The 25,882-nt window shown below is 37.7% G+C and overlaps 1 protein-coding gene across 2 annotated transcripts in view; it reads right to left on the reverse strand.

Annotated features, from left to right (window-relative positions):
* Positions 1–303: 303 nt before the first annotated feature.
* Positions 304–25,882, reverse strand: part of NAMPT (nicotinamide phosphoribosyltransferase) — a 32,479-nt gene continuing 6,900 nt past the window's right edge. The window contains exons 2-12 of one of the 2 annotated variants that reach the window (XM_068994712.1): positions 20,686–20,842; positions 19,273–19,376; positions 16,661–16,789; positions 16,050–16,208; positions 15,554–15,690; positions 13,483–13,708; positions 11,528–11,647; positions 8,970–8,987; positions 5,726–5,866; positions 5,442–5,576; positions 304–3,671 (exon numbers count right to left, since the gene is read on the reverse strand). In XM_068994712.1, coding sequence (XP_068850813.1) covers positions 3,558–3,671; positions 5,442–5,576; positions 5,726–5,866; positions 8,970–8,987; positions 11,528–11,647; positions 13,483–13,708; positions 15,554–15,690; positions 16,050–16,208; positions 16,661–16,789; positions 19,273–19,376; positions 20,686–20,842 — 1,440 coding nt within the window. In that variant the 3' untranslated portion in view covers positions 304–3,557. The remainder of the gene's footprint in view (positions 3,672–5,441; positions 5,577–5,725; positions 5,867–8,969; positions 8,988–11,527; positions 11,648–13,482; positions 13,709–15,553; positions 15,691–16,049; positions 16,209–16,660; positions 16,790–19,272; positions 19,377–20,685; positions 20,843–25,882) is intronic. The other variant, XM_068994721.1, reaches the window with a different exon arrangement.

Here is a 25,882-nt window from a genome sequence, read left to right on the forward strand (position 1 = left end):
GCCCCTTTCTCCAGTACAGCAAGAGCTGAAGGGACCAGCAACAAATGATGATACCATTACAGGAGGTGCCTTACCCACCCTCACTGACACATTCGTGCTTGTAAGGCGCCTGCTGCAACTTAACTCCTACATGACTTTAAACTTCTTGTTTAACACTGAGTAACTTCTAGCTACAAAAATCCTGCCTAAAGGATGCTCTCTGCTAAAGAGCTGACATTATTTTTCACAGTACTGAAGTGAACTGAAGGCTGCAACACTGACAGTTATTTTGCTTTTAAACAAGCATTCTAGTGGCTTTAGAGGTAAAGTTTAAATAATGAATCTTTATTTGAGAAAAGATTATGTCAAATATAGAGGATAATTCCTTATATCAAATTCAATTACAAGTGTTTTAATTTTAAGCACCAACAGACAAAATGCTGAAGCATAGATGTACTCACACTCACACACACATAAAAAAAAGAAAAAAAGCAGGAAGCAGCCCAAAAACAAGAACGACCCAAGCCCACACATACAGACACACTCCCACCAAAAAAAAAACCCAAAAAACTTGCCCAGTTCGTTTTCTCTTCTCTAGAACCGAGCTGGTTGTAAATTTATTTAACCCCAATTGTCTGCAGGGCAGCTGAGCAGCTCTCCTTAAAGGACTGCAATGACAGCACAGCTCTGCTCTGGTCTGTTTGGCAACAAAGAGCACAGGAATGACATCTGATGCCCAACATCAGAACTTTAAGACACAGATGGCTCTGATTTTCACTGCCAGAACTAAACTTTATTTCCATGTGTATTACATACTGGTATTTGATGCCAAGTACATTAAAATTATTTTAACAGAGGATTTAAGTGAGGAATACTTATTCTTCACTAAACAAGAAGGAATGTAAAAACCTATAAGAAAAGAACTGTTTAAGCTTTGTTTTGATTTTGGCAAACCAAACAGTTAAGTACTCTTCTGTTCTCTCCTCAGATCTTTCAAAGTACCAAAAAAGTATCTTTTTTTTTTTTAATAATCATGCAGCTGAAGAAAAAAAATAGTCTTACAAAATCCATTTCTTATGCTAAATATGGTTACAAATCAGAGTATTAAACACAAAATTCGCAATTCCTATTTTTAAATACAAATACTGTATTATATTATGAAATGGGGATAATTAAAATATATCAATGACTACAAATCTAGTAATTTAAAGCAAACAAACATGCTGTTTGCTTTCATGTGGAAGAATTAGGATATTGTATGGTTCAAGCACTGCAGTAATTTCTGTCAACTCCTTGATGCCCAGAATGTCAAACTGCCAAACACAAAGAGACAAGTGTTCAGGTCTGAATAGCACCAGGTGTTTTTCTTTGTTTTCCCCCTTTTAAAGTTATTAACATTTAATAAAATGAGTGATGTTACAACTTTCTGAAAGTGACATGCACAAGTAGAGAATTTGCTTTGAGCTTCCAACTAATAAGCTGAAAGTTTTAGACAATACTGAACAATTATAATGTATTTCATGGTACACATGAAAACAGTGCTTCCACAGTATATCCTCAGTTCTCAAGTACAAAAATATCAGTTATGGGTAGTCAATAGTTATCAAAATTTTTATTGGTACAGAATGAAAGCAGCATTTACTTTATTGTTTTTTAAACCATACATCATAAAATTCCCTAGTACACATGTGGAGGAGTGAAATAGGCTCTGTACTATTTACCTGCTACTGATCCTAAGTCCAGATTCAAAACCTTTCCTGACCAAAACCAAACAATATAATTAATTGCTAAGGGAAGGCAGTTCCTCAGTGTGAAAGGTCAGCATTTAGAGTTTTACTAAAACACTATTCTTGAAACAAATACATCACTTAAATGTATAATTACATACACTACAAGTGAAAAACAGGTTTTTGTTAACAATAACTATTGAGACTGGGCATAAATGTCTTAACCACAAACCCTGGAAATATTATGGATGCTTTGATGTGGCCCTTTTTGGTGAGAGAATAAGAACAATGAAGTATGGCTTTTCAATCTTTCTTTAAAAGCACATTTTATAAAATTTTGTAGGCTTAAATTATTTTAGACCTCTAACATTTTCCAGTAACATCATTTACTAATTAGAAACATTAATTACACCACTACATTAAGCAATTGGCTGATAGGTGATCACCAGCAGAACAGGAGCTGTTTGCTTTTGTTGTTGTTTTTTGTTGCTAAGTAAGGGAGGTACTTTTCTAGTGAGAGCCATCCTACAGTACTATCAAACATTTCAGAGGTTACTACATAGCTTCTCAAATAAAATCCTCAACAGTTTCATTTTCCAGCAGATACTCATATCAAGCATATGCAGAGAGCAAATACAATCAAGTGCAGACAGTTCAAAAGTATCTCTCATACACATTGTTTTACAGTTACCCTCTGCAAAATAAAAGCCCCTCCTCACACCAAACAGATGGGGCGAGAAGGGGAAACAGGTCTGCCATTCATGTAGGAGTTTGGCTAGCATAGAGTTTTATTAAAGTTGTTAACAAAAATAGTTAAACATTTTTACAATTTAACATCCAGTCTGACAAAAGGCAAATCAATGAAAAAAATACAAAAAAGTAAAAAAGTGCACTACCCAGTCCAGTATTTTGCTTTAAAGTCATGTCACTTACAGCATATGAAAAATAAACCCAGAAGTGTAATTACTTTAAAATACACCGCTTCCATATTTCAGTATTTTACACATATATTCTATAGTGGAAGAGGAGATCTCTTAAAAACTTTACTCTTAAAATATTGAGGTGCATATACCAAGTGGGATAGACTTGGCAAGTTAAGTTGCAGTAGAGAATCCTTTCAAATTTGGCATTTCACTTACATACCTTGCTGTGCCAGCAAGGCCTGTAGTACCTAAACCTTCTAGTAAGAACAGCAATTTTGTTTAATGCAGATTTACTAATACAGACAACTACAAGAAATGGTGAGGTCAGCAACTCTATGGGATCTTAAGGAGATACGAGTCCTGATTTAGTTGTCAAATGGAACAATGTCACAACAAACTTTTAAGGCCATGTTTTATTTGCTGATTAATGGACAAAAGGCAATGGATTCCCCCCCCACTAAATATTTTCTTGAAAGTCTGTGCTCATAAAAATCATGAAAAGTTGGAAAGACTTAATTATTGAAACTTTAAATATATTTTACACAATCTTGTTTGTACAAAAATACAAGTTAAATATAAACATAAAGCAATCATGATAATTTTATGTAAATCCATTTTGTGATATTCTGTTATATATAAAAAAGTTTCTCAGCTCTGTCTCATTTGTGAAAAGATCAATACCAGATTGAATCACTACTGGCAAAGGGCCCTAAAAAGCACACTTTAACATTAAATATGTTTTACAATGTAAGTACCATTTCCTGATTTCATCTTCTAAAGACTGGCAAAAGATAGGGCAGTATGTCCATAAACCAACAAATAATTTGGCTACAATGTCATAAAACACAAACACACAAATCTGTACAATAAACCAGTAGCTATGCAGTACGAACTAGTTACACACACATACACAGACATGGAATGGAACTTAGTGAGACGCTGTCTGTAATTCACTGTTCTTCAGCCTGGCATTTTGTCTTACTTCATCAAATGAATATGACTTCGTTACCTTTCCATTCTTAAATACTGTGTGAAGCAAGTCCTGTAAGAAACACCACTGTTTTAGCAAGAGTGATTTGGCAAACAGCTTACACAAGCAAGCATACAAATCCAGCCTGGTAACGCTGGAACTTTAGACTGTCAAGATATGAAATCTTTACAGCTTCTTCTGACACCTTTCATAATGGTTACACAGAAGAATGGGCTTGGGTCATCCTGTGCACAGACAGCAGCTTTGTGCTGAGCAGTCCTTTGAGTGAGGTATCTACACCTGGCCAAAGCCAAGTACATACTCAATACACCTTGCTAGAGTGGTTTGTAAGAAAGAAGACACTCAACCAGTCAAATACAATTCAATTACAGAGGTTCAGGAAGTATTTTTTCCTCTAGAAAAAAAAAAGGAACTTTCTTTCTTCACAGTACCCTCTGCTCACATATTTTGTAAAACAGCCTATCAGGAAGGGCTTGCACACAGCAATTTGGAAGGGCAATAAGCACAGCTGGTAGCAGAAGTCAGCACAGCAGCAACACTGAGCAGTCCCTCCACTTGGTGACCTACTGCAAGGACTTGTGGTTTTAGGGAAAGGGGCCCATAGAAGGGTACGTTTCCCTGGGATTTCCAGGGAGCCCCAGAACCACACCAATGACCCTCTCTAATACTCTGGGACCAAAAAGATTTTCGAATGAATAGTTTCATCTGTTAATAGCTTGGGACAAAAGAAGTTTTAATGAGTAATTTCATCTGTCAAAAGTGAAGGGACAATATATCGGCTAATTTCAGAGCCAAAGTCTTGTACTTTGTGTTGAAGAGATTTCTCACCATTTGGTCCTTCCCTCTCTACATACATATGAATGTTCATCGCTAACATATGTACATGAATATGTGCATAGAAAAAAGTTTCAAATTTATACAAGATATTTGTGCCCACAGCAGAGTATCTTCAGGGCATATAACTCAGGTTTTTTTATGTTGAAATTTCTCAGAGAACTCAGTTTTATGCTTACTGTTATGCTAAACAATGTGCCTAGTAGTACCCCTCTGCCTAGTAGCACAGAAACAGCTTCTGTATACCAGAAGAATTTCAGCTTCTAAAAGCAGAAGTGCAATTTGACAACTTATTTTCAGTCCTCTTAACTTGGGAAAAGACTCAACATGCAGTTTAATGTTTCATTGTTGCATGCTGAAAACACGACACATATCAAACTGAAAGCCTGAGATTGGCATAAAGTTTGTGCTTATTTCACAATAGCATTTATATATACATATACATAGCATCACATATACACAAATAGCATTCCGTTTTGCAATTGTAAAGAATTCACAGGGAAACTGAATTCCTGGTTTAAATTTACATCTTTGAAAAGTGTGGAACTATTTTGTGTACAGGGCATTAACTCCTGAAGGAACTGTTTACAAAAATCTCAGTGAGGAAGTAGAAACACATTTTAGTTACAGCTGTCCCCGTTCCACCTCCAGCTAGGGTCGCTACTCAAATTGTGCAATATAGGCCAAACAAAACTACCTGGCCAGTATATATTCTGCAACACTAGTTATGGGGAAAAGTAGTAATGTTCTCATGTTTCTGAGGACAAAACAAAAGAGAAAGATCTGTAATTGTAAAACCTGAATATTCTACTGCCATTCTAACATTCTGCTGTTACTGAATTTGGTACTGAGGTAGTTTTTGAGGTAATAAGATGGGAGTTGAACAAAATGACAAATCAGAAATAAATTCTGAAATTAAGTTATAACCTGCTTTTCTTAGTCTATTTTTGCATGAAGAATGATATAACAGATTTTGAAAATTCATACCTGCCCATACTCTTCAAGATCTCCCTTGCCTTCCTCGAGTGTCACATACTCTCCAGCAGGTGTCCTATGCAACGAAAGCCGTCCTTTCTTTGACCTTTTGTTGGGATCGGCAACAGGATCTTTGAAGACATTTACCTAAAATGAAGAGAGGATTTCTTTAAGAGGAAAGGGCTTTGTGGGACCTAATGCAGATTGGTGGTAACGTAACAGGAAATGTCAAACAGGTTTTCAAGCGGGGAGGCCGCTACTGAAAGCGGAGTGGTAGAAGCTGTACAAAGACATACCCCAAGGCCATTGGTCACCACGTAACTACATTTGAAGGAACAGTTTAGGAGGTCTCTGGTTAGTTTCTGCAACAAAGCTCCACCAGATCCAAAGGCAATATTCTCAATGCTCCATTTATTCTTCTTCATTCCCTCCACAATCTAATAAGAAAAAGAAAATTATGATGGAGCGTACTTTTAGGCCATGCCATTTTTCCATAAAAATATTATACTACTTAAACAAGATGCTTTTACAGACAATTAAGCCAACTAACATTCAGTTTCCAGGAGATGTACATAATAATTTGGTCAATATTTGGCCCACCGTTTGCATTTTTATTTACAGTTCCAGCATGGAACTGGACAGCTTTTCCTGTAACACAACTATCATGCCCACACATATACTTCCCAAACTAGGGTGGCACAGTAATGCAGTGCCCAGAGAAACAGAGCTCTAAAGAAAATAAAAGACTTCATGGGAGTATTTCAGAGCCTTCCCATTTCTCAGAATTATGGGAAGACCTCGAAGCAGAGCCTGTATCCTGAAACAATGCAGTCATCCTGCTCAGCTCCAGAAAGTCATTACCCTCTCTTGACCAAAGACTTGAACAGAGCAATTTTCTTGAAAATCACATTGTTTAGAATAAGATTAGCAATTTCAAAGATGCGACATAAAAATACATAAAGCTGCTCAAAGAGTTTGCTTTGCCACCTCCTCGGGCAGGCACAGGTCAATGTGAACTGCACTGCTACCAACAGTGAAGGTCAAAGTTACTGCATCATTTCCCTCCACCCTCATTCTATCCAGACAAATGTGACATCCTCAAGCCTGGAGTAATGGCTGCTCATTTGATCATGCTCATAAAGGGCCAAGATTTGTTCTCCTGACCTGTTACCCTTGTGAAAGCCTGAAATGATGGTTACAGCCCCAGAACAGGAGTTCAAACTCTCTTCTCCTAACATTTTACTAACAAAAGCAGGTGCGAAAACCAGAGGAGGCGAGATAGCAAAATACCATCCATCCAGAAAAAAAGGAAGCTGAGAAGCAGAATGGAAGGACATAATCTATGGGGAACACTGCAGAGTTTCAAAAATCAGCATAGTGAGAAATCTGGTAATATTTTGGGCAATCTTAGCCTCTTGCATCAAGAAGAAATGCCAGAGTAACACTGAACAGGACTGTTTCACTAGCTAGTGATGTCAAGCTGCTTTTTTAAGGGACAGCTAAGGCTCATAAGAGGGGAAAAAATAGAAACCCACATTTCCATTTCAGACCGTGACAAACTGGTAGTGCACACAAAAGCACACATTAGTGCTTTGTTTATGCACTTAGCCACATGCAGACTGTCTTCACAGATACTCCGAATGCCTGACAGAGGCCAGTCAACTGGACAGGTGGACAGCAGAGTCATAACCTTCTGAGGGCATGCTTGGAACACCTTCCCACTAGATTCCTATCAGAAATTTCTCCAGCAGAAATCTTATCAGTGACTTTCCACCATTCCAATGGCATCAGCTTTTTTTTTCAGCCTCATTCAGCAAATCAAGCAAAATTAATCTCAAGCTCTACCACCATGACTTCCACTTAAGAGAACCATTTAGAAGCTTTGTATCCTGAAAAAATGCCCTCTCAAATATGTGACAATCTTGTGGATTTTAGCAGTAGACATCATACCCTCTAAGTGACCAAGAGCAAAAGGCACCTTTATTTTCAGGTGATTAGATTCTCCTGGAAGCAGTTTAAAGAAGTACTCAGGGAAGCTAGAGGACTGAAATGAATTAAATTCTTCTTTAAGCATCACAGAAGTAACTAAAGTTGACAAAGGAAGGGTAAGAAAAGGTATTTTGTATACCCTCTACTTAAGCATAATGCCTAATACTGCCATAAGAAATGAGACTTAAGTGGGCCTGGATATGGATTCTACTTATCTATGCTGTCTTTTAAAGAGGCAAATGTAGGTAAACTCTACCTGGCCTCTGGTTCTGTCCAGACCCTGAGCAAGCCTGAAGCTATGTGAACTGGTGGCCAAGCCTGAGCCAAGGTGTTCTGCTTGCCTTATTGTGCTGTTGCAAAGGCCAGGTCTGACACTGAACCCACAACTCCCTGGTATAAACAACATCCTACACCAAAGCACGTGATGCTGAGGCTTCATGCCTGCAGGTTAACAGATGTGAGTGCAAGTACAGCGTAGCTGGGCCATGGCTGCTTAACCCTCTTGCCTAGGTGAGAAGAAATGTGAACCCCCTTTCAGCTCGTGTTCCTGCTCTCATTTACAGGTGGTTTGTTCATCTTATGCTACAGGCACAACTCCTCACTTACCTTGGGTGAAGAACTGGCTTCTAGCTTTCCACTCTCTCTAAAAGGATTTCCTTACTTAGATTGGTCTTCGTCTGGTGAGAAGGGGAAGGGAAATCCAGACTAAGCTGAAAGACAGCTCTGACTGTACCACCTGCTGACCCACAGTGAAGGCCCAGATACTTTTACTTCCTTAGATATGGGGATGATGCCTTAGGTTTTAGCCTGTGTATTTTTCAAATTCTGTACTGCTTGGTGTATGACTCTGAAGTTTCTTGTAGCCCATGCTAGGTAGACATAACAAAGCCTCTCTGGCCCTGCTTTCCAAGGACACCAAGACTGTCCTAGGCCAAAAGTATAAACCAAAGAGCCACTAAGGGAGGGTAAGCTGAGGGGAAAACTGAAGCTTTAATTGGAGAATTAACCCTGCTATGCAAATTAACCAAACCTATAAAAGAGGGAAGAACTCGTGACCTGGGGTCCATCTTGGGGTCCATTTTGAGAATAGCTTCAGGCTCCCCAGGGTGTACCTTTGAAGGCCTTTCAAATAAATACCTCTTTTATTCCCTTACTCCCATCTAGTCTCTGTTTTCTAGGAGGCCTCTTAAGGCATCAGGGAGAGATGGCAAACAGCAGCAGTAATAGGGAAGAAGGGGGAGATCTGAAACAACTGAAGCCTCCTGTAAAGGAAAACAATACAGAAGAATTTTTGTTTCACACTTTCAAACCTATACACTGTTCCCAATGCAGGTGCCAAGGTTTTGACCAGCTTCCTCTGACCATTATGAGCATGATTAATACATCAACTGTGACTCCAGATTAGAGGATTTTTTTGTGTAAAGATTTAAAGACATCTGGAAATTGAATGTTCAAAGAAAATCCTTTGAAAGTGTAGTATATTGTGGAGTTAGCAGATTGGAATGATTTTTAAAAGTGAAAATGCAAAGAAAGTTAAAAAAGTTTCCTTACCTGCTCTACCAGCATCCCCTATTAAAACAAAGAATTTTAAAATCCAGTTTACACTCTGAGTTGTTTTCTATATTGTTGTTTCAGCTACTTTGGATAGCTAAATGAGACTATTGGTCATTACCCATTCTAGATTTTCCTGCTGTACCCATTACCTTTCATCTGATCTGTAACAATAAATCATGCCTAGAATTGAATGTTGATATGGAGTAATTGGAATAACAATCCTGCAAAGGCTACAAGAGGGGTCAAAAAAAGATGGCCACAGTAATACATTTGTATTTGTTCGTGTTAACTCCTTCAGGAAAAGAATGAATTATACTTCAGTGTTGGTTTGGTTTTGGTGGGTTGTTTTGGTTTTTGTTTGTTGTTTTAGGTTTTTTTTAGTGGTATGCTATTATCTAATTTTCTAAAAGCATGATAAAACCTGGCATTTGCTGACATAGGAGGATGAAGAGATTCATGATATTTACATAAAACTAAAATTAGGTTGCAAAATCATGGTCATTTTGCTCCAACATAATTTGCTGCTGTCAAATGAGAAATGTCACTTTCCTTCCTGCCTATTTTTCCCAGCTCTAAACAACAGTTAGTTTTCTCCTATATAGTGCTGGTGAGTATTAGCCCCTTTTTGGGGGACAATTTAATTCACTAAACCACAAAACAGATCACTTTTGGCTGAGTTAGTTTGCTGCTACATGTGTGGTCTAAATTATTTTAATGACTAGCAGTTCAATGACCTAAGCTGACATGAGGCACTGCAAGATTCGTGTCAGGAAGAGATGAGAAGGTGCCACTAGGCAGCAGCGATCTGGCTGCTCTGTATGTCTTGGGGAGCTGGATCTTCTGCTCTCTTCTATTACATGTTATGGGTAGACTTCTCATACTCAATTACAGCTTCATAAGGAAAACACGTAAACAGGCAGAGCACCTGAACAAAGAACTGCGCATTCTACCTCTCATCATCTCCCATTAGCTGCTGCAATTGTTTTACTGCTCTATTTAAAACTTGGAGATCAGAGCATTTTTCACTCTAATGCAGAGATTTTTATTTACTTGCTTTAATATTTTAATTAGAATCTATGCTATATGACATCCTTGAATTTTGTCCAGTATAACTTAGAAAAAGCAACCAGAGTTCCTTACAAGAACAGTCCAGTTTCTGTCCTCTCACAACTCATGAAAATCTCAACCCTAACATACTTTGCCTAACACAGGCATCAGGCCTGTCAGACTGTTGTTCAGAACAAGCAGAAATGTTTACTTCTGTGTGGGTTTTGTTTTCTTTAACAGAGTCTCTTCCCCTGCTATCTAACGACAAGACTTTCTTTCCAGCTATTAACCTCACATGCTTGTGTTCTGTTAAGCATACTAGCATAGCTGTATATTGTCAAAAAGCCACAGGGGACAAAAAAATAAAGTAGAATTTACTTTAAAGGCCATTGGAGGCGGGAAAAAAACTGCAGAGCATGACTGCACTATAGCTGGTCTATCAGGTTACAATCTCAGTATTAACTGCCCTCTAGGGATCTGAGTGACAAATCTGAGCTCTGTCATTAAGGTTAACATTATGTGAACATGGTAGACATGCAGATAGCTTCACACTAACTAAAACCCAAAATTGATACCGCCTTCACTCCTAATTTTGAGAAGCAGCAGAAGTCAGCTTTGTTCAGAAGAACCTAAGGATGTGTCAGTCTAGAAAGCTAACACAAGTGTAAATAAATTCAAGTAAAATTAATCTTAACTTTATTCAACTTATTTCTGGTTTTGAACTCTAATACAGCTGAAGATGAAAGACTCAGGAGAAACCTGACAAGTCAAGTCCTCTTCCTCTTACATGCCCTTTGTCATCTGTAGTTACTACAGTCTATACCTTTATAACCATATTGAAGTACCTAGTATCTACCCCTAGTCCACAGTGGTGAATTTATGACTTGTTTCAAGCATGCAGAATCTACTAAATTATTAATTTATGTCTTGGTAAAATTGCTATTTTGACTCAGACTGTACCCTAATTTGTTACACATTTTCTGGGTTTTCAACTAATCCTTATTCCATTAGTTGCCCAATCAAGGAACTTGCCTTCCTTACCCTCAGTTTTAAAGTCTCCTTCAAAACTACACCTTCAATATGTGAGGACAAGCAGACTTCAGATGGTACATAACTAAAGAGCCAAACCAGCTAATTACTACTATTGCTGCAGCACAGTGATCATGCAGTGTGCCTTAGACATCAATGAAATTACCAAACACTGCCAGATTTTGATCTCAATTAGACTTGACAAGCATGATGAAAGCAAACAAAAGGAGAGACAGTGGAAAGAGAAGGGTTACAACAGGGGGATTAGAAAATGCCTTTTAGGGGTTTTTTATGCATCTTAATAACTTCCTGTGGAGTTTTAATGAATATGTTTTACGCATTAAGATATCACTGCCAGTGTCTGGAATGAAGGGCAGGGGTCAGCAGTCTCTGCTGCAACATCTGACTAGTTGTAACAGAGTCCAGATTAAATATCAACCTTGCCAGCATCACCCTGACAAATGAACAGGATCTCCTACCTCTTGCAACGTGTTGATATCCACACCATCCCCTTGAATAACTCTGAGATACGGTGGCAACAACTTGTAGCCTTTTGAATTCTCTGTAATGGGAAACTTCTTCCCCAAGATCTCCAAGACCTATTGAAAAGGGAAAGGAGACAGTTCGAAATGAAAATAAAATCCTGCTGTTCTAATAAAGAAACTATTCCCCCATTTGAGTCATGCCTTTTCTAAAAACTTAAAATAAATCCATAAATATACCCACATAATCATGCTCTAAATCTACCCACACAAAGAAAAAGCATGCCAGCCATTGTGGTGGAAGCCCTTAAAGCAGCCACAGACAATATGGTCTTTATGAACTTGCACCCAGGAGCTAATCAGAACCATGCTTTCTCCCCCTTTTTCCCTTTGCTTGCTGTGAATTTTTGTTATTGAATGTGTCAGCTGCAGATCCTGCTCTTTGTTGGACCTCCCTTAAGATAGTGGATGAGGCTTTCCGTTTTCTCTGATTTTGCAAGCCACAAATATTTAAAATTAAACATTTCAGCTAGGAGTTTTTCTTATCAGCTGACAAAGGTCATTCAGAATTCCTATTTGTGATATGCCAATGTCTTGGGGTGACTTTATGATGTGTATCCCGTATCGCTGCCCTATGCCCAGAAATTAACTTTGTGCCTTTCTGTGCCTCCAAACTGAGCCTGAGAGGGGGAAGGAAAAACTGAGCAAAACTTTTTCAAAGCAGTTTGCAGCTTGTTCAAGGTCACACAGAGATAGCAACTTTTTTTTTTTTTTCCCCCCAGCTGCAGCAGGGGAGGGAGGAAGCACCCGGCTTGCTGTTTTCCCGAGTCAATTTTTGGCCAGTTGTTCAGCTTCTTTTTCTCCTGAGAGAGACTGAGAGTTGAAATTTTTTTTCCCTTCCCTGGAATTTCAGATTTTCTCCCTTTTCCACTGGACTGCTTCAATATTAGAACACAGTGGGAGGACTTTCCACCGAGCGCAGAGGGCCTGGCCCTGGGCTAAGCCCCAGCTCCAAGGAGACCAAAGGGAGGACTCGAACACTTTCCCAGGTTTTTTCTCCATAGCAAGAAATTTTATTATTTAGCATTATTTTCCTTTTCCCATGTGCTTGTTAAATAAATAGTTTTTATCTCTTTCACTTTCCTTTGAGGAAAAATTATTTTCTCTGAACCTGGTGTGGGAGGGGTGGTGACCTGCCTTCTCTCAGAGGATATATTTCTAAATTTGGCCAAACCAGTACAGCCACTTATCCCAAAGGAAAAGAAAAAGAAAAGTGTTTATGCTGTATAGATTTAATTTGATAGAGTGCCAATATAACTAACATCGCCCCTACTCTCTTATTAGGACAGTGCTGACGGTTACTCAAATTCAGGAGTATCAACAGCTTTTATTATGAAACTGCAACAATCATTATGCTTTCTAAAGAGCACTGAGGCAATAAGCATTTTTCAATGTAGAGTCAGTGCCACTGACTTAAATGCACATCTTAGAGAGAAGAGGGCTACACATGTATCTGTAGCACAAAATAGTGAATTACATTAACACAGGATGCCAAGATACCTAAACTTAGTGGTAAGAATTGTTTTCGGCCTGGCATTTACTAGCACTCAAGTTGTTTCCTGTTGTGTTTGCTACTAAGTGACAAAAGTTTCTCTTCACACAAGCATTACAACATCATTACATCAGCAAAACTGGCAACTTGTAAAAGCTTCAAGAACCATATGCAAGAACAGGATTGATGAAAAACATGAAACTATTTGGATTGCAAAAGAGTTTCCATATCTATATTGAGGTGAAGTAAATATTTACGTTTTTCATAGGTCCAAATTAGCCAGCATCAAATATGTATGATGCATACCAACTTAGAGCATTACATGTTTGCTAGCCAGTCACTACCAAACGAACAATTGCCCTCTCAATCTTGTATACAAATGGCTTCAAGAAAGGATTACCTTTAGAACAGTGTCAAGGGGATTCCCAGAATCTGGTCTAATAATAAGCGGTGCCTCTGGACTTCGGGCTTCAATTATATGCCTTAGGTCATCACCCCATATTTTTTCACAAGCATTGTAAATGTCGTAGCTGTCGCTAACCACAGATACAGGCACTGAAGAAAACTGTGTTACTATGTGTTCAAAAGCATCTTTTTCATGATCTTTCCCCCAAGCTGTTATGGTACTGCAAAGGCAATTAAAAAATTCATATTAGAGTTGCATTTACATGTCATTCTGTATTTCCTACCATCAACAGTTCAAGACAATGATAAGCAGTATGATTACAAGACAGCAGAAACTATGTGCTTATCAGCTCTGTGTTGCAGGGATAATAAATACACTATATACTAAATAAACAGACTAAATTCAGACAGCTAGGGAACTATAGATGCAAGAACAGAACATGTGCTATTACAACTTCATGCTACAAAATAGGAAGTCGAGAATGAAGCACCACATCATATGTTAGAAAAAACTAAAGAAGAAAACAGAATTTATTTTGTTTTTTAATAGTGATATAGAACGAATATTCTCACTTATACAAACATTCTTCCAGAGGAACCTCAGAACATTACCACAGGTGAGCACATAAACCAGAGCTGCTGAGAGCAGTAGTAAGTTACTGCATGCAGTTGATCTGCACCAGCTGCTCTGTATGTGGTTGTCACAAATCAGCTGACATAAATGACTTTAGTAACCTGTGTGCAAGGACCTAAAAATGCTCTTGTGCACAGCATGAGAGTCAGTGGGCATTGAACTTTTACCTTAAAATTCCAGCGTTATCTGCTGTGTGGACAAGTCCCAGATCATGGTAGTGGGGAGACAAACAAACTTTATTTCAAAGAGGTTGGGGCAGTCCCAGAAGAGCCCTGCTGACATGCCAGGGGCAAGCACCATGCTCACAACACCACCTTGTACTGGAGGTTATGGAACAGTACAACAATTCTGTAAAAATTAGGGTCTCTTATATGAGACTGTTTTTGTGTATTAACTCAGAAAGGGTGACTACAGTCTGTATTTGGCGGTGCAAACTTTAGGTAGGGCAGTTTAAACTCTCTGCTCTAATGCCACCACTTCAGTATGCTGTGCAAAAGACACTTGATCTTGACTCCATGTGTTTGCTTTTGCTTTCATTACAAAAAATTTTCCAGTAGTTTGAGTCATCAGAAATTTCAGACAAAAACTTTCACATCTGTTGATCAAGCAGAAGTTCTAGAATAGCATTACAGCAATGCTACAGAAAGTTCTATGAAGCAGTGCTCCTTTAAAGATGACCACTACTCTACAAGGGCTATTCATGCAAGCCTTTCCATTATCTATCTTGCAATCCTACATGAATACTAGCTATTCAAAATCAACACTACATAGTTAACTGGCTTTTGTGCTCAATATGAAAAACACAACCTTCTTTCATATTCTCATATCAGTGTGTAGACATGCAACTGAAATTCAAGGATTTGCATTCACTCCCAACCTTGTACAGGACGTGGATTTGAAAAAAAGCAAGAGCTCTCTATCTCAAATGTCTGAGATCAGTCTCTTAAAAACTCATTCACAATTCTTAGTGATATAGCAAGGATTTACCATTACTACTTAGACTGATGGGAAGCTTGTGAGCAACTGCCTTTTCTGGAGGGAGAAAATCAACTCTGAGAGTCCAGAATTGCAACTTACAGTTTTGCAATTTATGATTTTATATTTAAAACAAAATTTGAAGTTCATAATGTGAATCCTCAATATCTATAGACTGTAAGCCTTCAAGCTCATTCTAGAAAGAATTTTTCAAATTTACTCAGACACTGATAAGAAGGTTATAGTTAAAAACATTTAAAACACATTTATAGCTAAGAACAACCATGCTACTTATGTGCCCCTAGAACATATAGAGGCATCAGTACAGAACTGCAGCTTCAACAACTGGACCAGTCATGGCTAATACTGTATGGTATATTTCTGGATACAAAGATGGGTAAGAAAAGAATTACATTTTCCTAAGGTATTTTTAGAAAGGCTTAGCCTAGTATCTTACCTGTGTTCAGCAGCTGGAACAGAATATCCTGGAACTGGGTCTTTTGTACCATAGTACTTTTTAATTAATGCAATTCCTGCTACAGTGTCTGTTCCTTTGAAGTTCACCAAATGAGCTGAAGCTCCTATTCCTGCAGTCTGAAAAAGATGCAACTTTCAGTTTTCATGCCAAATATAGAAGCCTAAATCTAGTCACCACCTAGCACTAGTTTGTAACAGCAAAACTCTGACTCAATTCCCATTTCACCAGTACTCTATACTCTCTTCATTCACTTACACCGGGAAGACAGACAAAACTTCTCCCAGTCTAGTGCTCACAGTTCAGACATTGCACCCACCCCCAGCCCAGACCTCCCCCTCCACACGTAGTCCAAACAGTGTTCTGTGCATTCACAATTTCAGTGGAGAACAGGGACACAGAGGTTAACAGACATGCTACAATTCTTTATAGTTAGCAACAAATTAGACTTTTCAAATGATTAGACAAGCAGTATTACCTCTTGTGAAGAAACTCCTCTGTAGCCAAAGTCATGCAGTTTATATTCCAGTCCTTCCAAGCTGCCAGAAGTCTCCAGCAAATATTTGGCCAAAATCTTTTTCTGCTCTCTAGAGTTTGTAGCCACTGTGATTGGGTACCATGACTGCACAAGAATAGTCTAAAACAAAACCCATCACAGTATTAGGTGTATATTTGCTTAGAACTTAACAATGTCCACTTGGCATTTAATCAGGCACAAAAAGGTCTATTTATTTTCATTCCCTGTTCAGAAAGTACTGATGCCTCCAACAGTTTGCTTTAGGGCTTAAGTAATTAGCCTTTATAGGTAGGCAAGGTATTGACCCTCTCAGGAGTTATCACTCGCAAACTACTGACACACAGTTCCCCCCATTCTTTGTTTTTATGGATAAAAGTACTGCTGTGAATTTCCTGTACAATTATTATGATCCCTTGCCAGGTGGGGGAAAAAGGTAAGAGGACTACAGAAAAGAATTAAAGCAGAAAATGAAAGTTGCCCGAGATTTCCTTTAAAGCAATACAGGATTCAACCTTATATTTACATCCATTAATATGTATTTAGAAAAAACTTGTTAAATTTCCAAAACTGACCTCAATCCAATTTGTGAGCCAGTAGCATTCTGGATCTGTGTTTTCTACTGTGAAAAGAACATTTCCTCTGGGAATTACAGAGCCCTCAGGAACCGCTTTTATTTCTATGGGAAGATGGCCATCGTATTTCTATGTAAGAAACAGTAATATTGTTAGACAATAGGAAAGATGAGGACCTACCTCTCTTTTATTTAACTGCAATGGATAAAAGTCAGGCTATGAGTTATTAATAAAGCTTTCTTCTTCTTAATTTCTTTCAACCCTGAAAATAAACCCACCAGCCCAAATAAATGAAAAAATCCACACTTATGAAAAAAGGCTGAAAATCCTGTCATTTAAAAACCAGCCTCTTTATCAAAACAAATGATGGTTAGCAGTAGTATTCCTTGGGCAAATTGAGCCAGGAAAGCTTAAGCATTCTATAAAAATACCTAAGATCTACACACAAAACAAGAAATATTTACTACTCAGTTTTCTTCAATGCTTTCACATGCTGTAAGCTAAAAAAAGTTCAGCTACTAGCTAGATCTTAAAGTCCACTGGTTTTGCTTAGTATAGATGTGTGCTTTGTTAATTTATTACAGCAGGATCCATTTAATAACTATTTTAGAGAATATTTTCATCTCAATTACTAACTAAACATGAAATCTCATATTGGAGTGTCACTCTTGTCAGTCTTTCATCCCCAGAGGACTAAGCATTGTGTGAAATATGCCTTTTGAAAAAGAGTAACTTCCAAATAGCAAGTCTAAAAGAGTAATTATAACTTTCTGCAAAAGCTCTGCAAGCTATACTGGCAATACTGAAAATGTCTTAGATGGTAGTATATTTTGACAGAAAGCTTCCTATGAGATATCCTGTTAAAGGCAACAAAAATTACATCAATTCAGAGAAATGACAGATTCATAAGTAGCATCAAAACATTCTCCAGTACTCAGCACACATCAGAAATCTCTTCTACCTTACAGTTCAAAAGTTTATTTGGAAACATAATAACCTGAAGCAAACTGTTTATATACCACACAGGGTCTAGTTGTCAGACTTGGAGACCCCTGGATTAACAAAAGACAACAAAGCCTTCAAAAAGGCTCAAAATAATTTGGTAATGATTCAATGAAGGCAAAAGCATAGTTAAGTGAATGTTTCAAATTCATTTCAAATTTCTGGCACTTCACTCAGCCACTGCACCCTCCACTTTCCTTATCACACCTGAGGCAACTGAGCTAGGGAGAAACAGTGAACATACACTGGAATTCAGTGAGCAGAAGCAGGGTCTCTGTGTGCATAAAGGGCACACAAAGACTCAAAGAGTACATACACTTCCAGTTTGAGAGCCACCAGCACCTGAGATCACGACATGAAAACCATGTTTGGGTTTTTTATATGCCTATACACACACACAATTTTAACTGAAAACCTGACAAAGGAATATATACAGAGGGTACACAGGAATGCTTATTTTGACTAGAGCAAAAGTTGAATGGACTTAGACAAGCACGTTACAACTCAGTGAGGACAGGCATGCAGCATTAAAAGTGTATTAATTCCATTTATCCAAAGAGGGATCAAGCCTACTTTAAAGACAGATGAAAGCAGTTCACAATGTATAATGTAGCTTAAACACAAATATGGATTGAATCCACATTTGCAGTTATTTGAACTGGATGCAAGTCCTCTAAAAACCTCTTCATAACTCTCTCTTAGAAAACAGTGGGCTTATTTACCTTTCTGCCATTTGCAACATTTAGTTGAAATTCATTCTTCTCTTGCACACCTACGGTCCACCTCAGTGGCAGGATGACCTCCAGATATATTAATAGACAGATGCCCCCAATAAAAACACATTCAATTAGGTATCCAGGGAAATATAAATGCAAAGGACTAAAAAAGGCCTTTCAAATGCCAAAAATATCCATTCACCAGAACCCACAATGAAACTCAGCATTTAATTAATCTGCAGAGATTAGTACAGCTCTGATGAATGCTATTAGTCTGAATCTGCTGCTTTTACAGAGAAGAGATGTTTGCAATTACTCGAAATCTGACACTTTTTTAAACAAAAGGGAAAAAGGATAATTGTGGAAAGACTTAACCTGAAAGGTTTTGTGTGTTAGAAGTGCTCAGGCCTTTTATTTCATAATAAAGTTCAACATTCATATCTCTGAAAACTTACAAAACTGAACAAAACGTATATTTTCAGGAACTATTTATACACCCAAGAAGTTGTAATGCTTTCTGCATTGGAGTAAAAATTGTAATGATTAGTTTAAGAAAGCCATGTAAATGATGCAGGCAACCACTGAGCACTTTATCACACATGGAGACCTGCCAACAAGCCCCCACTCACAGGAGCTGGCTGACGGCAGCCATAAATCCTTATTACCTGCAAAGCTGTATTTGGCATCTGAAAGGATGAAAATTACTTTTCTCTAAGGAATTACAATTATATGATTATTCTTTGACAGCTGCTACTCCCTGTACACCAAACATGAGAAACTAAATTTATCCAGTCTTTACTACCAAGATTAAAAGAAGAGACTGCCATATTTATTCTGTAGTTGATTCAGAAATCCTCCACAATGATCTCCAACTATTTTCACAAATTTTTTTACCTCCAGAATATAGTTCCATCCCTTTTCATTGAAGACATCATCTTGAAAATGCTCCCTATATACTTCTTTGGCTTCCTTGATTTTCTCTTTGGTCACCACTTTACCTGGAGTTTCAGAAACAGATGAAAGCTTAGAAACTTACAATATTCATCAATTGATAAAATAAATAACAAAAAGGTTCAGGCACAGCAAAGTCACTTTGCCTTCAATAAAGACATGAAAAACATGTCAAATGCAGAATGTTGAAACTAAACTTTACTTTCATTTATTATATAGATTAGGATGCTCAAGAAACCAAGAGGGTAAAATTCACTTGTGGTTTGAAGGTGACTCAGGAAAAATTTGAGATTATTACTCTTTTATGATGATCAAAAACCTGTCAAGGGTTTAACAATAGTGCTTTTCCCAGAGGAATGTGTTGATTGTGCAATGTGTTGATTGGCACTTGCAGCAAGGACATATCTAGTACAAGGGTTAGACTATGCCATTCCGGGGAGAATTCCAATGGAGAGACTTTGCAACCAGCCTTTGACTGACCTCTCTGTGACAGGAACCAGCAGACTAACCACAATATTTGAATGAGCATGCTACTGCTGTAGGGCCAGTCATCTACCTTAGAGAAAAACCCTCAGATTGCAAAAGACAAAGGAAACAAAATTATCAAGTGTTTTGATTATAATGGAATTTCAATCTTTGGTGGAATTGGCAGAGACATTTATTGGATCAAGACAAAAACATGCAAGATGTATGACTAAAATTTTCCTTTAAAGCTTGGCAGAAGGTAACATGTACTCAGGTCAGAACAGGTGATATTTGTACGTAATGCAAAAAGCAAATAAAAACTTAAACAGCACCAAGGAATTTTCAGATGTTACTCTTAAAATTATCAGTATAAAACCCACTCTCACACGTAGCTTCTATATTCAATGAGCAAAGGTGAGAGGCATCCAAAATTTAAGGGAAATTAAATCTAAGTTAAGGAAATTTAAGGAAAATTAAAACCATTATTGGTTTACACTGTAAACAAACCAGCAAATACAGACTGAAGTTTATGTTCAAAATGCAAAACATATTTTCCATCAAATCTTCTTTCTGTTTGTGACTCTATGCACAGTTTTGTTCTATTTCCATTCATTTCAATTTTGCCCACTGAATTTGGGACATGAACACCTCTTCAATTTTAATACACCACTGATTTTATAAATAAAGACAGAGAGGTGTCTGGATTAAGAAGTCAATACCAATTGAGGGTGGGCAACTTTTTTCACAATCACATAAGTAAGATATTATGCATGTCACTACTTATGGTGTATCAGGATAACCTAGAATTGTTTCAGCTATAAGACTACAAGCTTGAGAAAAAGTGAGATATTTAATTAGAGGAAAAGTTTTACTGGAATTTGACACAGTTACCTTTTAAATATTTATTCAGAATGTACTGCAAACCATAAAAAACAGTTTCTTCATATTTCACTTTCCTTAATTTGGAATTTTCAGTCTTCTTTTCACGACATTCAAAGTAGGAATATACTTTGCTTGTGTTAGGTGGATATTGCTTGTAGTGTGTAACCTACATGAAGAAAAACTTCAGTAAGAACTCAAAACATCACTACAAAGCACAAGAGAAATAATATCTGTACACTAGAGCTTAAAAGTAACTCTGAACTCTTTCGGACCTTTATTATTTATCTATGCACATTCTACACCACAAGTATTTTAGGGTTATTTCCAGGTTTTTAACCTCCTTCAATTTTCAGTTCAAAAGACTGTCTTCCCTCTGTTATTCTTTGCTTCTTCATGAAGTCTTTTCCCCCTAGAGTAATCTTCTCCTCCCCTGATGACTTCGTTTTGATTAACTGGGAAAGACACTAGCAAGGATTTTAGGAGCAGCACTGAACACCAATGTGCCAGGTCAGTTTTTGCTCTCCCACACTTTGGCCAAGCTTATTAGCTACAGGAAGCACAAAATTCCATACCACTACCAAATACCTGCTTGTATTTGACTGAAGTTTTGAAGGCTACCATCCCATAGGCTCAAATAAAAACCACCCAGGACTGAAGAAGACATTGACAATGGCCTTTACCCAAGTGTCCCATTCCCCGTGAGTGGAGTGGGTCTCTCAAGCCCTGGTTACAGCAAAGGCAGTTTACAAATCTGTTACTGTCAGTAATACTTCTAAAATCTACCTGAGGTTTGTACCTCCCATCAAAGTTTGCTAGATGGACTTTTTTGACCAATTTGAAAAAGTTCAGGTTCAATGTTAAGGAAGCATGAGAAGTTGCGGTCTGTGTGTATTACGTGGAAACTGGTCATACAAACACAATGTTATGCTGAATTCAACTATTACAGCTTTTTGTAGTTCCTGATAGTAAATCTAGCCAGAAATTTACTTTGAGTAATGGCAGCATTTGAAACAAGTACACTCCAAACATTAAAAAACTTAAACCTGCAAAATTTCATCTCCTAATGTCTAAAAAGCAAACTCTGTGCAAAATCCTTAATTCCATATTAAACAAAAAGAATACACAATGACAGAAACTTCGTACTATCAATGTTTAAATTACAGAATATACAAATCAAGGTATCCCCAAAGCTGAAGATATCAAGGGTTTTCTTAAATTACTATTAGAAGTCTGAACAAGTCTATATATTCCATAAGGAAAAACTGTTCCTACAGCTGAGAAAGCAACACTGTACATCAGAACAAAACCGAAATGGTGTGAAACTCATGTCCGAATTTTTTTCCCACTCCCATATTTACAGGTTAGAGCATGAATTCATTATATGATTCTTGCTGTTACTTACTCCAAACGACCTTAAATATTTCTGTTTCTAATACAAGGAATTGGAAAAGGGATAGTCTCACCACTCCTCCCTTCTTGTCATGATTTTTTAAATCTGACATTCTCAAAGTAAAATACTGGAAGGTTTTCCTTATTGCTAAAACCGCACGTTAAAGGATTTCAGAATGACAGTTTCCCTTCTCCTCTCAAATTGAACTTTAGTATTTCACTCAGTTTGGACAATGAACTAGACCACTCAACTACATTTTTTGTTTCTCCTATACCAGTACAAGGCTGTCATGGTTGTGTTTCCAATGCTGCAAGGAAACATTCAAGAAAGGTCAATTTTAAGATCGTTCTATTGTCTTTACTTGTATGAGGTTTACAAGGCCAATCAAATAAAACCCAAGCTTGTCATTGCACGTTTTCTGCCTTTACTTCAAACAAAGCACGGCACCACAGGCATTTAATGGAGCACAAACCCATTCTGTTACAATTCCACAGTCACTCAAAAGCAGAATGCTCAAGAGTAGCAATGTTAGACCCGAAGACAAAACCTGGCTTTTAGATTTAGTTCTAGCTATTAATAAATGTATCGTTTCACAAATTATAACATGTCCTTTCCTAGTTCTGTGCAGAACTTCCAAGAAGTACATCACACTGCCAGCTCACAGAAAACTCTCTGCATGATATCATCACATTTAAAGGAAAACAAAATCCCTGTACAAAAGAAAACACACACACACCATCCATTCTCTCTTCTTTACTATGGAGCAGACAAAAATAGGTTCCATTTGACGTGTCTTTCTAACTAGTGGGCATATAAAGACACACACATACATACATATCCTTTACAAAAAATTGTATTAAATGCACTCTAAGAAAAAGACCCTGCAACAAACCCTTAGAATGCTCATCCACTATAAAGGTATGGAGAGTGGAAACTCCTTACTTCCCACTGATGCCACCAAGGTAAGTTGCAGCACCTTCATGAAAAATTTTGCTCTGTTTTACAACAATGACTTTTAAGTTCATGATTTCAGAGTAAAGGCTCAAGACAGAGCCCAGCAGCTGCAAGTGTACACAGATGTGCCAGGACCAATTCTCCAAATGAGTATCTCAATTCCTTGTGACAAGAATTGTCTCATTGTGACAAGCTCGAGAGCAAACCAAAGCAATGCTGCTGTTCTCACCACAACAATTCAAACAGAACAATGAAAACTGTGTCTGCATGAGATAGGATACTCAGGTTTCTTTTAAAAAGTTTAATTATTCAACTTACGAACTATGGGCAAGTTGCTGAAGCCAACACATATATTGTAATGAAAATTTGTGTGATCTTCAGCTCACATCTTGAAAATATACTCAACTTTGGCAGTTCAAAGACATCTCCTCCAGCTATATGTTTCTCTGTCAAAATAGTTACAGGCCCAGATTAGCTCAGGGTGCACAGTGCACCCACTGAGTTGGTGTCACCTTTTCTTATTGCATTTAAGTACATTTTTTTAGGGACATCCTATTCTAGCTCTGCTCTGAAGCATGATCACAAAACACAGTGCTCTGGCTACAAACCAGAACTTGAGAGCTGAAATCAGTCTGAAATGGTAACAGATTTATCCTTTATATAGCATACCTGGGGACACAGCTCCTCCTGACTACCTTGCTGACAGTTTCAGCCTAAAAAAACCCCACTCAAGTTCCTCAAACACTGCATCACAGGTTTAGCTATCTTTTCTGATATAAGATTAGATCTTAACCTGAAAATACATACTAGCTAGTGTCCAGAAAATAGTCACTTCTAGGGATTCAAACCTACATGAAAACTTCGTGTTTGACAGAAATATAATTTTATTGATTTAGTTGCTTTAAGTACTTGAAGGAAATAAGGAACTAACTTTGCAAGTCACATGTGTAGTATTCAATTCTATTCTTCACACATTAGAATCTATTTAAACAGTGAAAATACACATCCCCGGCAATTAAAATATTTATATCTGAGCAAACTTTACAGCTGTAATTTCAAATATGCTTCTTTTGACATTCCACAAAGCTGCTAGTTTTATCTATAAAGCTGAGACACCCTTTAAAAGACTACACAATATTTAAAGGCACAATCACAATCTTGAAAGCACCACACTTACAAAACTCTGGTTACTTGAAGGGGGCTTATAAGAAAGATGCGGACACATTTTTTAGCAGGGCCTGAAGCAACAGGACAAGGAGTGATGGTTTTAAACTAAAGGAGGGTATATTCAGACTAGATATAATAATTTTTTTTTATTATGAAGGTAGTGAAACAGTGGAACAGGTTGCCCAAAGAGGTGATAGATGACCCAGCCCTGGAAGCACTCAAGATCAGGTTGGATGGGGCTCTGAGCAACCTGATCTAGTTGAAGATGTCCCTGCTCATTGCAGGGGAGCTGGACTAGATGGCCTTTGAAGGTCCCTTTCAACCCCAACTATTCTTTGATTCTGTGTTGTATAGGTGTGTGGGAAGTTAAGCACAAGACCTACAACCCATGCTGACTTATCTGGCCATCTTTTGTTCCCAAGCTTTCAGACAGAGCACATATCAAGAATATCTGCCCACAAAATGTCATAGCAGCTGATTGTGTTAGCTGTCATTTCTGGACTTCTAGGACATGTGGAAATAATACCCATCTGCCATAGTGGTGGTCAGGAGGTTTGGCATGTAGTGAAATGCCTGGTGGCAAAAAACAGTGTGAAAAAGGATCAAGGTCTAGGAGTGGGCACAGTTCATAAAAGACACAAAGAATGCCATTGAAAATAAAACAAACCAACCAACAAGAAAAAACCCAACACAACACTATAAGGCACTTGGACAATGAAAACTATGCTTCAAAAAATTCCTGATCTTTCCTTGTTGTCAGATGAAGACTTGCATCTTTCTGTATCCTAAAGGAGAGTTGAAAGTACAACCAGAGGCAGTGTACAATATTTGAAATTAAAATTTATGTGACTTACAGATCAAGACAGTATTGGTAACTCTATGCTTTCAGTGAGGGGATGACAGAAGCAGGATGTGTACAGATGGGCTCTTGACAAGTAGGGGTGACTATAAAGTCCGTAGAAAACCCCTTCACTACAGGAAAAAAAACCAACCTAACCAACAAACAGGAAACCAAACAAAAGCCTCTACTGGGATTAAGAGACCCTTACAAGAAAACAACTCTCCCAAGTATCTTCAAAGGCCTTTTGATGTTTAGTTCAAAGGCTGTGGTTTAGGTTTTGTCTATAAAACATATGACAAACAGCCTTGGAACTACCACCTACAAGATTATGTACTATGACTGAAATCGAGTGCTTTTTTCCAGTTGTGATAGCTCCTTATTAAAATTAATGCAAATAAAGGTATATTCTGAACAAAGAATACCTCCACAAGGACTACATCTATTTAACTAAATCAAGTTTTTTGAGGAAAAAACATGAAGCACAAATTGCATTTAGATCATCTGTCAAAAAAAACCACTCCAAACATTGAGTTAAATTTTAAGAAAAAGGAATTAATAGGTATTCATCATAAAATAGGGATGGCTGAGGTAAATGCTGCATTTTTCTAAGATAGATAAGAAGACTTAAAAAAATTCTTATAATCTACAAGGTTTGTTGGACAAGATACTGCAATGAACTCACTTTAAAAGGTTATTTAAGCCTAAATAATTCAACCATTTGAAAACATGTGAAAACCAGATGCGACATGAGAAGTCAGGTGTAGCCAGAACCTCCACCGGTGGTTAATTCCTGGTGCTCCCCTAGGTCAGATGCCAACATGAACCATCAGAAGGATGCTTCCAAGCCCTGTCTA

The sequence above is a fragment of the Aphelocoma coerulescens genome, chromosome 1A, assembly GCF_041296385.1.
Source record: "Aphelocoma coerulescens isolate FSJ_1873_10779 chromosome 1A, UR_Acoe_1.0, whole genome shotgun sequence".
Classification (NCBI taxonomy): domain Eukaryota; kingdom Metazoa; phylum Chordata; class Aves; order Passeriformes; family Corvidae; genus Aphelocoma; species Aphelocoma coerulescens.